General features: G+C 39.8%; 2 protein-coding genes across 12 annotated transcripts in view; one reads left to right on the top strand and one right to left on the bottom strand.

Annotated features, from left to right (window-relative positions):
• The window catches only part of LOC309625600 (protein adenylyltransferase SelO-like), a 28,174-nt gene extending 16,740 nt beyond the window's left edge, over nucleotides 1–11,434 (bottom strand). Inside the window, exons 1-8 of one of the 4 annotated variants that reach the window (XR_014242621.1) lie at nucleotides 10,928–11,434; nucleotides 7,508–7,626; nucleotides 6,760–6,888; nucleotides 5,138–5,202; nucleotides 4,997–5,053; nucleotides 4,806–4,904; nucleotides 4,548–4,615; nucleotides 1,968–2,055 (exon numbers count right to left, since the gene is read on the bottom strand). Coding sequence is in view for 3 of the 4 variants with exons in the window: in XM_082385449.1 (XP_082241575.1) it covers nucleotides 1,968–2,055; nucleotides 4,548–4,615; nucleotides 4,806–4,904; nucleotides 4,997–5,053; nucleotides 5,138–5,202; nucleotides 6,760–6,888; nucleotides 7,508–7,626; nucleotides 10,928–11,264 (962 nt within the window). In the remaining variant the exon portion in view is untranslated. The remainder of the gene's footprint in view (nucleotides 1–1,967; nucleotides 2,056–4,547; nucleotides 4,616–4,805; nucleotides 4,905–4,996; nucleotides 5,054–5,137; nucleotides 5,203–6,759; nucleotides 6,889–7,507; nucleotides 7,627–10,927) is intronic. The other 3 variants (XM_082385449.1, XM_082385448.1, XM_082385450.1) reach the window with 3 other exon arrangements.
• Nucleotides 11,435–11,509: 75 nt separating this feature from the next.
• The window catches only part of PDSS1 (decaprenyl diphosphate synthase subunit 1), a 58,213-nt gene continuing 55,771 nt past the window's right edge, over nucleotides 11,510–13,951 (top strand). For 7 of the 8 annotated variants that reach the window (XR_014242628.1, XR_014242629.1, XM_082385597.1 and 4 more), the window contains exon 1: nucleotides 11,510–11,737. Coding sequence is in view for 6 of the 8 variants with exons in the window: in XM_082385597.1 (XP_082241723.1) it covers nucleotides 11,591–11,737 (147 nt within the window). In the remaining 2 variants the exon portion in view is untranslated. Of the gene's footprint in view, nucleotides 11,738–12,179; nucleotides 13,148–13,951 lie in introns of those variants that run through there. The other variant, XM_082385600.1, reaches the window with a different exon arrangement.

Genomic DNA, 13,951 nt, shown 5'->3' with positions numbered 1-13,951 from the left:
ACAAGACCCAAACCCAGACATTAAAGAGCACACAGTCTATTAGGGAAGAAGAACATCTGAAGAAATAATGACATTACCATATAATACATGCAATAATAGAAATATAGAATAAGTATAAAGATAACAGAGCAGGGAATGATTATTTATGTGTGGAAGGTCATGTAAGGTTTCACAAATAAGGTGTCAAATAAATTGGCCAAGGTTTGAAGTTAAAAATATTTAAGCTGTATATGTATCCTATGTTTAATTCCCTGTTTTAACTGACTACTCTAGTGAGTAACTATTGATACTAGTGTTTATTGAATTGGGTAAGACAGAATCCTGAAAATAACTGGGGGTTGTAGATATGACTTGGGAATTATTAAAGTCCAATAGGAGTGAGTTTGTTTAGAGTGGATTAGAGAATTGTTTCAGGCACTTGGGAAACAAAAAGGAATACATACATAGTCATGTTAGCCAGTCCAGTCATTTTAAGGATAAAGTGCTCACCAATATACATCAAATGTCATAGAGATAAGTGAAATATAACTGAACTATGACCACCAGATAGAACAATTTCAGTGACATAGTGAATCTGAGCAGAAGTGACCCAGAAAAACAAATGAGAAGTGAAAATGCCCAGTGAGAGGAGACTTCTCTCTCAACAAGCTGGGATGACCCTGAGTTCAGTAAACATTTGCTAAGAAGACTCAGAGAACAGTCATGACGATGGTGATGATTTCTCTGCTCTGCGCGTTCACTTCCCTTTCCCCATTCTCTCCGTGGACCAGGTATCTGGATTTACTAAGCTGATAGCCTACAGTGTAGGATTCATATTCCAAATGATTCTGGTTTGTCTAAGAGAATTTTTTTCTTATATATTCTAATGGCTTTTTAGAACTGTATGCTCTTAACAAATGGAAACAGAATTCCTCTTAAAGGAGTAAATTTTGTTTTTAATTTATTTATTTATTTTTGGCTGCATTGGGACTTTGTTGCTGAGCGCCGGTTTTCTCTAGTTGTGGTGAGCGGGGGCTGCTCTTTGTTGTGGTGTGCAGGCTTCTCACTGCAGTGGCTTTTCTTGTTGCGGAGCATGGGCTCTAGGCACGTGGGCCTCAGTAGTTGTGGTACGTGGGCTCAGTAGTTGTGACTCGCAGGCTCTAGAGCACAGGCTCAGTAGTTGTGGCACACGGGCTTAGTTGCTCTGTGGCATGTGGGATCTTCCCAGACCAGGGCTCAAACCCGTGTCCCCTGCATTGGCTGGCGGATTCTTAACCACTGCGCCACCAGGGAAGTCCGGAGTAAATGTTTTTGTTTGAAGAAACATCCTGCTAAGTTGGCTTGAGGAAGACGAATTTTGTGAGTGCAGATTCCACAGGCACCAAGGCATCAGTTTGGTGGAAGCTATACTGCATGACACAAGGGGAAGAGCTTTTGCTCTTTTGAAGGAACCATTCATCTGTCTTCCCTGAAGAAATCTTCAGTAAGATTTGTTCTTAAATGCTTTGTGCAATTTCAGTCTGTTCTTTGTTTGCTTTTGTCCTGTTGAAGGGACTGAGCTTCATGTCTGGGTCAACCCAGTATGAAACAGGCATCACACACATGTCAAAACCAGAGTCCAGGAAAGAAGACATATGAGACAGAGGACGCATCCTGGGAAACCCAGAACTTGGAAGGGAATTGCAGAATTGGGGAGTTTGAGTCACTTCCACCCAGGTGTCTGGGTAGCACAGAGGCCCTCAGTTCCAACTGGGTTGCACACTAGATAAAAGCATTCCTTGAGAAAAGGGTCTACTGGGTCTAAACCCTTCTTTTTCAGCCTCATAGAAACCCACACGATGTTAGGCACACAGCAAGTGTTGAAAATATCTATTAATTGAAAGTTTGGGTTTTACTTACAAGAAAACCAAAAATATTGTAACTTCACAGCACATAAATAAGAATTTCTTTCAATTGTCTTCTACCACTGAAAAAAATGGTTTTCTAACCTTAGTAAATCCAATTCACCATAATGAGCCAAAATTTCTAACGATCCAATTCTAAACCATGATTTTGCAACACGCAGCACTACTGCACCTGAAAAAGAAACATTTATTTTAGCATGAACTATTTTAAACTATGCAAACACAGCATAATATGCTTTTCTTTAAAATGAAATTACTTTAATAAAAAAGAATATAGTGGATTTATCAGAAAAACAATTAATTTACATCCTAGAAAGGGTCAAGGATTTTTCTGTCTTTCTTTACGCCTGAATCAGTTAGATTGTGAGGAACCACAACACCTTCAGAAATACTGAGGCCCCAACCTAGTGAAATGCTACTTGGTTAAACTGTTAGGCTCCCACTGTCTCCTCAGTTGTGACCTTTTCCCTGTACCTCACCCTGAAATATAGAATTAGTGGAATATTTCTATGGCACAGTCCCTGTACATGACTTCCATTTGTGTAACTAATTGGAAATTAACTTCAATTTAAAAAATTTGCATATGTTCTAACTTATGAATATGCTGAAGAAATACAGTGAATCTCTGCATTTTGTGTTTGTGTTTGTAGCCTTCTATTTCCACCTTCTGTTCTGATCGTAGACATTAGTAATACAATTAGTAAATGAATTCATGCTTTTTTCTTATAAGGAATGCTGTACTGACATGTGTTTCCATGTCAAGGTGCGGTCTATCCCAGATGACAAAGCTGCTGCTCTGCTGGTGCTGTCCTTCAATGAAACACCATACTCGCTGCTACCTCTGGGCCTTTGTGCACTTCTCCCTGCCCCACCCCCTCTTCTCCCCATACTGAAATCCTTGCCAACTTTCTAATCTTGTGCTCAAGGTCAATTCCAACTTCCTCCATAAAGCTAACCGGATTGCCCTTTTCCTAACCTCAGATTATTTATTATTCATTTGCTCCATGTGTTTAGTGTCTATGAAGACTGAGTTTCTTAAGACCACGGTATATACTTATTACTCCTGGACCCCCCGAGATGAGTCCAGTGGTATGCACAGAAAAGGGCTAATTAGTATTTTCTGGGTTGACTAAGTTATCCATATAGTCAGGACTCATTCACGCTAGTAATCTGAACATTTATTTTCATGTGTTTTTTTTTTTTAGCAATAAAAATATACTCACTTAGAAAAAAATATAAGAGCTCAATAGATGATTCTGAATGTTTACTTTATGAATAGCCATTGAATCACTGAATGTCAATCCTGAAAGACATAGATGGTGTCATCTCATCTAACCCCTCATTTTAGTTGGAGAAACAGGGGGAAAAATGTGACCTGTCCAAAGTCACAAATCAATTCCCACAGAGCCGGTTAGAGGTTTCACATATTCTTTTTGCCTGTCCAGCTCTTTTCCTACAGTGGCTGCTGGGCAAATATTAGGGAAAAGCACAATCAAAATATCTGTATATGACTTAGATGTGGAAATTCTATGAATGGCCTAAAAAGGAGAAATACTTGAGATAATTTGAAACCGTTAAGTTTGGTTTCTGAACCATCTAATTCACAATTCAGATTAACAGGGAATTCCCTGGTAGTCCAGTGGTTAGGACTCTGCCCTTTCACTGCTGAGGGCCTGGGTTCAATCCCGACCAGGTCCTGGTCGGGATTGAACCCACAAGCTGTGAGGCGTGGCCAAAAACAAATTCAGATTAACAATATATACGTCATAGACATAAAAGTAGTGTTGTGCCCATCATAGTAACAGTCTTGTGATTGGAATCTCATTTCCAATCACCATAAACAAAAAGACCTAAATAGCTGTTAAAGCCCCATGTGCAGTAATAGTATGCATTTTATCCAGATAATATTAAAGAGGAGAGAGAGAGATGCCTTAAAGATAAATAACCTTTAATTCCTTTAAACATGAGTACTCTAGGGGGATTATTACGAAAACCTTATCAAAACATATTTTTCCCAAAGTATGAAGAACATAAAATGTTCTCTTGGTGAATCGCTATAAACACCAGTAAAAACGCTGGCCCGTAACACAGTGATGTCCAAGGGGCCCAATAAAGCATGTAGGGCTGTCAGCGGTTCTCAATAGCTCTGCATTTTGAGTAGTTAAATATGTTTATTATTGACTTTCAGGTCTCCTGCCTCTCCAGAGATTCAGAGTCAAGTTTCTCTCGCTCTTCCTTTTTCACTGCTCTATGGCACTTTCTCATCCCCTTTCTAATTTATTTCTGACCTACTAAAAGCTGAAGGAAAAGTTAACCGAACTTATTGGAAGGAAACATGAAGTAAGAGCAATCAGGATCTGAGGTAAGGTCTGAGGGGGTCTCCTGGGAAGAAAGTATATGAATGTTCATGCACTGGCTTTATAATGTTTTGCTGGCTGTTCATAAACTTCCCAGGTTAACTTCCCAGAAGTTTGTTGTTAGAAAAGGATGGATTAGTGATGTAAGGGTGTGGGAAAGGATATTCTATTATAATATCATAACACTGAAATTACATCATGAAGATCCACAGGTCATGTTTTAAGAAGACTGCAAAGATGCCCAATTTCTGTTGTTCCTGAAGAACTTAGTCTAATTTTATGTAAATGTTCTAAGAACTGTTATTACCTCGTTCTTTCACAGCGTTTCCATTGTAGAACTGATCTCTCCATACTGCATCATCACTTACAACCAGACTGAAAGGTAAGAGAATCAAACAAAGTTATATTGTACTTTAACTGCTAGCAAGCTATCAAGAAGTAACTAAAACTATAAGAAACGATGAGAAATCATGCTATTGGGGGTTTAGCTGCTCACTTGATTGACACATTTCTGGAGATAACATGATGCAGTCCTGAAAGTTAGCTTCAAGGGAAGAGGAATTACCTTGCAGCTCTGCTAGTGGGAATTCTGAGATAGTGCATGGCCTCACTACACAAAAATTCTCTCACGGAAGAACGAAGCACAGCTCTGCCGTCGCCATTTCTATGGGTAATATGATAAAAAAGATTTTCAGTTATAATTAAGATAACATCAATTTTTACTTAGATGACTAAAAAAAAAAAAAAAAGAAGTACCGGGAGTATGGGGTCTTTCCTGAGCCTTTTAATTGGAGCTCCCACTTTTCACCCTGCCTTTAAAAAAAAAAACACCTAAATATTAGCAGATTTGTGTTAATATTTAGCAGAAAAGCTATTATACAAGAAAACATGTAGTACCTGTTCATGTAAATTCCAATAAGATGGGCTCTTCCATCCCCGAGCTGATCTGCCCATATCCCAAACTAAAAGGGAAAATTATTCATGTTTATTAACCTTTAAAGCTTTTATTGTAATTTATAATCAAAGTTACTTTGTCAAAATTGAAAATGGAATAGTGCATTTTTAAGATTATAACAATCAACAACCTGAATAAAGGTGAAAATAAAATTCAATCCATAAGGTGTAACTGAAATTCATTTAAAAAACATAAATTTAAGACATATAATTAATTTCTTTATCATCTTATAGCTGAGCTTAAGCTTGTTAGGTGTAGAATACTGAGAACTGATCTATTTAACTCCAGAATAGGAACTAGGAATGATTTATTAGTAGAAAATTTGCCTATACTATACGTATACAATATAAAATCAGGAGCGTACTGTACCTGAAAAAATTGCTTTTGAATGTACATGATTAACTGTTTCCAAACTTTTCTGTTAAAATTTGTTTGTGGTTGTTCAGCTCCCAGCTGTGCCACTTACTAGCTGTGGAAATTTGAGTTACTTAATCTCACTGAGACTGACCTTTCACTTCTGTAAAATGGGAAAACCCTTGCCAGATTGTTGTAAGAATGAATGTTAATATATGCAAAATGCCTTGCACTGTGTCCAACACACCCAAGTGCTCAAAAGATGGTAATTATTATTTTAAATATTTATTTATTTTTTTATTTATGGCTGTGTTGGGTCTTCGTTTCTGTGCGAGGGCTTTCTCTAGTTGTGGCAAGTGGGGGCCACTCTTCATCGCGGTGCGCGGGCCTCTCACTATCGTGGCCTCTCTTGTTGCGGAGCACAGGCTCCAGATGCGCAGGCTCAGTAATTGTGGCTCACGGGCCTAGTTGCTCCGTGGCATGTGGGATCTTCCCAGACCAGGGCTCGAACCCATGTCCCCTGCATTGGCAGGCGGATTCTCAACCACTGCGCCACCAGGGAAGCCCGATGGTAATTATTATTATTGCCAACAATTACTTGCTAAGTTAAACATCACTCTATTCTCTTAAATTAATCAAGTAATCTTTAACTCACAAGAAAGTCACAGCAATTTCAACAATTGTTTCTGTGTTTCCTCTCCTTTTTTTAAAATCAGATTCCACATATTGAACTTGCTTCAACATCTTGCTGTATTTCTAGAAGGTGCCTTCTTAATTGCTTCAGCATGTATAACATCCCCAATTAATCCTGACTTAATTTCTAGCAGTTCTAAAAATGTTCTACAGCTATCCTGGCAAAATTATATTCTATTTGTCCTTCTGAGGCTTTTATATTGACTCATTGTGCTGCCTGACTTTGCCTAAATCTCTTGCCAAAACTCCACTGAATGAGTTCTCTAGCAATAATTCACAGAAATGTTATATTGTGCTGCCCCAGTTTTCTCAATTCCATTAGAGAAACTTATGCCCTAGCTTTATCACAAGAAATCACATCAGCTAATCTATATATGACATATTCTTCTAGAAACATCTTCTTGAAGTCTCAATACACTAATATTAGAAATTAATGCAAAATAACTTCTTCAATAGGATAGCATTTCTGCCAGCTGTTTATATTTGCATAAGGAAGTGATATTGGTGCTACTCTTACCTGGTGGCCCCCATATCTGTGAGCCAATGGAATGGATCCAAGTACTATCTTTTCACCACTTACAAGCTGGATAAAATCATCTGTTTCTGAGACAGATAAATCAAGGTCCAAAATATCTTCTAGCACTTGCTGAGGCAGGAAAAGAAAAATCTTCTTAGAAACTTAAGTAATCCTTTAATAGTTTTTGAGAAAATAAACTTTATGGAAAAAAAGAAAATTAAAAGAATAAACTTCTTCCAAAATTACATGAATGTTTTCTCAGAAGAGATGTACCATACTTTCTAGGATTATTTATGCTACTTGGGAAAATTAGGTCTATTAGATAGTTCTAAAATTTTTATGGCTTTCTTATTATGCATGGTAAAATAATATTCTTCCTAGTACATATTCTTTAAAGGAACTAGAAAAAAGTAAATGTCCTATTGTTATCCCAAATTCATCTATATCATGAGAGAATAATTTAGAATTTGTTATTGGAGCCCCTTTCTAAGAATTTAACTCATTTACCCCTTTTTTCCACAAAAGTGTGTTTTCCTTGTAAGATAACTTTAAAATGAGACTGAGTACTAGGCTCCAGGAATAAGTATCAAAAAGTGACTTCTAAGAATGACATTCTCCAAGTTATAAATTTTAAGCACAAAGATAATCATTTATCAATAGGTTAACAATTTAACTCTGAAAAAAATATTACTAGTTTTTTAGACAAAAGTTATAGTGAGTTAAGCGTTGTGAAAAAGTAAAGCCTAACCTTTGAAACTGCTACAAGATGTACTCTTGATTTGAAAGGAGTGGGGAAGGCAATTGAAAAAACACAGTTTTTCACTTTACGCACATAATTTTCTTTAACAGGATCAATTGGCAACACAGCTGATAAAAAAAAAAAACAACAACAACCCTTCTTAACGTTCTCATTTGTTGCATATACAGCATTAATAGTCCTTAGAAAGCCTACAGTTCTTTAAGAAAATCAACTTAAACTACTATTTTGTTCATACTTTGTTATTTAAAGACTTATTTTCAACCATATCTATTCAATATTCATATATTACAGTATATTAAACTGTCCAAGAAGATGGGAGATGAAAAAAGTTTAAAACAAGACACATACCCTGTCTTCAAAGATTTTCACTTATGGGAGACCAATAGCATGTGCAATGTATTTATAAATAAGAATATATGAATAAAATGAGGTGAGCTGCATTACAGTATCAGAATTACAGTACTGGCCAATCCAGTAGATCCAACCAAAAAATATTTGGCACTTAATCACATTCTTTCTGCCCTTCAGAAAAATCATAATTAATTGAAGGAAACAGATACATACATAACTAACTCTAAACCAGGCAACAGATGTTTTACTAAATGTACAAAACTGCTTCCAATCCCATCAGAAACTTCAAAACATTTGATACATGCCTGTTTGCAGGGCTAGAATTCTAAAAATTGCCTCTAAAGAGATAAACTATATTTCATGAAGTCCATGCACTAAAGACCATGTACTTTATTTAAAAAGCTGTAGAGAAAAAAAAGAGTTTTGGGCATGCTTTAGATACTCAGAAAATGTTTACTTTTAAGTATAATTCTTAAAATCTTAATGTTTTCCTAATCCAAACAAATTAAAACAAAAAATAGAAGAGGATAGGTGTATTACTAAAACAAGGGACACAAAAACCTATGTTTCTGGATAGAGATATTATCAGGATGTCACTGTCACCAAATTATTTACTAAACATAATGGAAATCCAATCAAAAATCATAGTAGGATTTTTTTTTGAAGAAACAAAGTGTAAATCTGAGAAAATACTTTTTTTAATAACAGAAATGGGAGCTTCCTTATCATTTTAAAAAGTGTAAAAATAACTAAAAATATTGCTATCCCCAAAATAGATGCAAAAATCAATGGGACTCCATAAAAAGCACAGAAACAGTCCAAAGTAATGTAAGAATTCCCTATAGAAAGAAAACAATATTTTGAATCAGTGGAGAAAGGTGGCATCAGGTCAATTTGTTCAATTGTTTGGAATAACTCCTATTTATTCCACCCAAGCCTAGGTGAACTAAATGTCAGTTATAATAATAGAAACGAGAATTCTTATATCTTCTCCGTATGAGTAAAAAACAGGCAAATGTGGGTCAGATTTAGCTCCTTACACTTTCCCTTAAGTACAGGGTGAATAAGGCAGCATCATGGGGGAACAAATGGGTAGTCAACCAAAAAACAGATTTTAGTATCCATCAAGAAAACCTGACTATGATTAGGAGTAGATGATCCAATAGTGTATTTTCTTCTCTCTTAGGAGAGCCTCTGTGTGGAAATAGACTAAATTATATAATTAATGCATTATCTTTTATGATGCTCTAGTAGAGCATGGGCAGTATATAATGTTTCACTAATACTTATTTTTTTGTACTGACTGACTCACATTTTGGCAAGGTAGCTGATCAGCTAACACCTGTGATCACTGGCCATGGAACAAAAAAAGACTAATTGCTTCAGAGGTACCCAATCCTCACCCTTGTTAATTTAGCGAACTAATCAGTCATGGACTAAGACCCCAGAGAAAATTCCAAATGGATGTTAACCCTTTATCTGAACATTTCAGAGAAATCAGTAATATAAATAAGGGTATTATTTCAATTCTTCAGAATTCAGTTTGGTCTAAGAATATGAAATGCACAAAAATTGCTCACCTTTCAGTGCAACTCTTCTCTCAATAAATGTTCTTACCAGAGTTACATTGATAATTCATTTCTCAGTTATCTAATAACATCAGGATGAGATGTTTCTGTGCAGTACTAGGAAACAATATATGGTTATATTTTGTATATAATCTCTCCTTGGCTGTAAAACCTGGTCCTACCTAATGTTTCCAACAGTATCATCATTATGGAAATAAAATGTCTTTGAGTGTAGCCAATTCTCCAATATTAAAATAACTTTGAAAATGTTTCAACTGTACACTTATTCCATTTTTATCAGTGTTACCAGTTGTTTCATTCTTATAAGTGCAGTCTAAAAGGCCCAGCCATTTCTAGACTGTGCACAAGATGAGTCTGTTGGCAATTACTTGCACAGCTTAGACAATGTTTTAACTTTCTAGACTCATGCTTGGCCTAATTGGGTCAAAGGAACTACTTTGTATTCTGCATGTCCTGTTGGTGGGTTATTGTTCATGGGAAGTTTAGCTATACTATAATGGTGGAGGCCTTCACAAATTTTATCTGCCTTCCCTACTTAGCCTTGCCAAATTACATCTTTTTAAGAGCCAGGTTATTGTTTTAATCTGGGTAAACAATTTCTAAATGAAAATGGCATAACAGAATTGTGTAGTGCTCTATCTACCAACTATGTGAGCTTGGGCAAGACACTTAATTCCTCTATATCTGTTTCTCTACCTATAAAAAAAAGGGCAAATGAAAATATTCTAAGTCACAGGATTGTTGCAAGTACAAGTGTTTACTGCAACACTCTATTTTGGCCAACTCCACCTGTGGATATTTCTTAATACATAAACCTAGATCAAGATAAGCCACAGGTGCATATTAACAACCTTAATTTGTAAAGCACCTGACATCTTTTATATAATCTTCAAAATTGGGGGGAAAAAACCTCAATAAAACTGACATTTTCAAAAACTTCTTTATTATATGCTTTTGTTCAGTTAAAAAAATTTGAAGATAAATGTAAAAATGCGCTCAGCTATACGGGTACTTGCATTCTTTAATGCAAAATGCATGAGTCAGAAGAACAAGAAAAAATATCAGAGAATCACAGTTGCCTGTTTGCTAGTCTATTTTCTCATAAGAGTGAATTTTTTGAGGACAGAGTTAAGTATCTTCTATTTCTGAATCCCCAATGCTTACACCTTCTCTGATAGGCTTTGTGCGTTTATACGCATGTACTGAATGATTAATTATATCACGACTTCTGTTATAAAGACACCCTCTCATTACCATGAGAAGAGTAGATCTGGCCACAGAATTAAGGAAAGGTCTTTCTAACCCTTATCGGGCATTAATCCTGTCCATTCTCCAGTATTCCCTGGGCTGGTTACAAGTAGGTTCAACATTACCAAATATTAAACAACTTCGCACAGCTCAGTACACCCACGAGCGGGACTCACATATCCAGATGTGAGCAAGATTGCCAAACTAGGCCACAATATACCTATAAGGTTTTCAGAGAGCGTCCAAAAGTCGAGAGACGAGGCTAATCTAACTTCTCTTTCACAATAGCCCTGCTCGGGGTTTGACTTGTTACTGTAAAGATGCAAAAGGCTGGCACTTCCTTCAAGGCCAGGTCGCCATAAGGAGCAGACGACGGCGTGGCAGGTAACACCCAAGAGAAGCAGCCGCGGAAACTGGAGCCTCCGGATTAGGCAGCAAAACGGGAACCCGATGCTTCGCGTCCTACTTCTGCCTAAATACGCAGAAGGAAAGTTCGTGATTGTTCGTCGGGCGCCCTGTGGCATTTCTAGATGACAGCTGGTCGGCCAGGGGTGCATTTTTGCGGAGACTGCTGGAGGCACCGGCTGGGCGGGGTCGGGGGAGGCCGCTCCCCAGGAGGAAGATCACGCTGGTTTCTCCCGAGCCAGCGGCCGGCGGGCGGGCGGGGTTACGAGTGAGTCCAGTCACCCCACCGCCGCTCAGCCCTCTGCGGCCGCTCCTCCCCCTCCCGGGCGGGAAGCGCCCTCGGGAGGAGCGAGAAGGGGCGGGGCTGGCGAGGCAGACGCTCTTCCGCTGCCGGACTTCCGGCTCCGGGTGCCGGGAGGAGGGGCCGCCGGGCCAGAGGCGGAGCTGCAGCTCTGCCGCGACTTTCAGACGCCGGACCATGGCCTCGTGCTGGTGGCGGTGGCGGCGCGGCTGCTCCTGGAGGCCAGCGGCGCGGAGCCCCGGGCCCGGCTCTCCCGGCCGCGCGGGACTGTCCGGGCTGCGCGCCGCCACCGCCGCCGCCGCTGCCGCTGCCGCCCGCGCGCAGGTGAGGCCGGAAAGCGAGCGCCGTGGCCGGGCGCAGAGGTCACCGCGCCAATGACAGCGGCGCCGCAGAATGAATGAGGGCGAGATGCACGAGCGGCGGGCGGGGGCCGCGGGGCTGCGCTGGGACGCGACCCAGGGCTGGCGAGGCACCGAGGACGGGACGGAGCCGAGGGGTGGGCGTCCCGCGCGGGGCTGCAGAGCTGTGTCCTGGGGACAGGGGAGTGTCTCGGTTGTGGGGAAGGGGCGGTGAGGAGCCAGGTCCCGGCGAAACGCAGGTGTGGTCCAGTGGTCTCCTGGGGTATGCGTAAAGCGTCGAGAGCGTCTGCAGGTGTTTCCTCTCGAGTTACAGCCAGGGCTTCGGGGGCAACAACTTAATTGGGATTTTAGAGCAAAAGGTGCTCTGAGCGCTCAGGGATACGGAGGGTCCGGGTAGCCTCGGAATAGGCGGAAAAGTCTCGTGGAGAACGCAGGGCTGATGCTTAGAGTGGACCGGAGTTCAGTCCTGTGGTAGTTGCTTTGGAGGGAGGGCACATCTGGACGGGCTGGAAGGAGAAGAGGCCTGAGGATGTCGCAAGTGAAGAAACCTTGATCTTTAAATCGGCCTATGATTTCTTGAAGCAGAGTCAGAATCTGAGCACTAACCATGACTCCCTGACGCTCTGCCCTGCTGCCTTTGGACTCCATCTCATTTTTCTCCCTTTCCGGTCAGTTTAGCTCCTGTGTATTGACAAGTTTCTATGGCTCTGTGAGTCCTTTGCCGCACTTTGTAGTGATTAATTCTTAGCGTACCACAGGCTAGGCTCGTACTGGTAAGCATAAAACCACGCAAGGTCTGTGGACTCACTGTCCTTTTAGAGACTTCTCCGGTCACATAGTAATTGTATGTGTTCTCTCATCTGCAAGGCTCATTTTTTTAAAAGTTTATTTGAATTTAGGACTCTTCCGTTTCAATCAGATTTGGTACACTTCCGTGTCCATCAAAGACCATTTCCCAATATGAAATACGTAGTATTTCTGAATGTCTACTTTTGGATACATATGCATACATAATCACAACTTATCCAAAATAGACATTTGGAGAGAGAATGGCAGCTGGGCTAGTCTATGGATTAGACAATAAAGAGAGAATATGGGAAAAAGAGAGTCTGCTGGGATCCATTTCAGTACTGTCCTAGCCAGCCTTCAAATATTTCTAGTACTGCAGATGAGGATGTTATTTGGAGAGATGGATGCACTCACCACTGATGCCACTGATACTTCTTTTCTTTGATGCTCCTTTTTTTTTTTTTTTTTAAATTCCATGCCCATTAAACAATTAGCCACAGAAAGGGTGCTTTCCTGGAGAGAATATGCTGGATGTCTTCCATGTCTGCCTTAATGACGACAAGGAGGAGCTTTGCTGGTCATGCCAGTACGTGTATTTCTGATTCGTGTCAGTGGTATTTTTCACTGTAAATACATGAGCCTTCTGGTGTCTGCCTCAGGAGGGTGTGTTTTGGCTAGTTCAAGTCTCTTAGGGCCTGATAGTCCATGGGGACAAAGAGCAACAACAATAAAGCCACGCCCGTCTCTCCCAGCACAGCTCCACTTTTCCTGATGTTCGTATGTTCTCTCAACTTCTTCATTGGTAGTGTTCAAACATCTTGGGATAGGACGGAAACCAGTGTGTATCTGATTGTGCCAAATCACTTGTCAGTATGTCTTGATTCTTACTCAGCATTTTCTCTTTTTTAAAAAAGGTAACTTCATGGGAGGCAGGGTTGGCTTTCAGGGAGAAAAGCCTGAATGTGATGGAAAGACACAAAATCAGAGTTGGTTGAGATGGTTGTTGCCCTTGCTAGTAGTGGCACACTAGGTGGCTCCGGTTACACCACTCCTTTGAATACTTTCCTGCTCTCCTGAGCACCTCTAACCTCACTTTGGGAAACATTGCCCGAAGGTACTCTTAAAGCAGAAATGTTGGGAAATGTTGGGATCTGAGCCAAAATCCACCTTCCAGGCTTTTAACAAGCTATGCTGTTGCACTGCCCAGTGGTTAAGAGTGCTCTGTATTAGCTGTGTAATTTTAACTCTTCACCCCAAGTTAGAGGTTAGGTCTCAAATTGAATAAGCATTATAATAAATCCTAAATTCGTGTGAATCATTTACGCATGAAGGCTGACAAAAGTAGGTTAAGTGTCATGTAATGGTAAAATGAAAGGAAAGGATTATCACT

This window comes from Balaenoptera borealis, assembly GCF_965194805.1.
Source record: "Balaenoptera borealis genome assembly, chromosome: 3".
Classification (NCBI taxonomy): Eukaryota; Metazoa; Chordata; class Mammalia; order Artiodactyla; family Balaenopteridae; genus Balaenoptera; species Balaenoptera borealis.
Note: the sequence above shows the minus strand (reverse complement) of the source record. Positions and strands in the feature narration are given on the sequence as shown.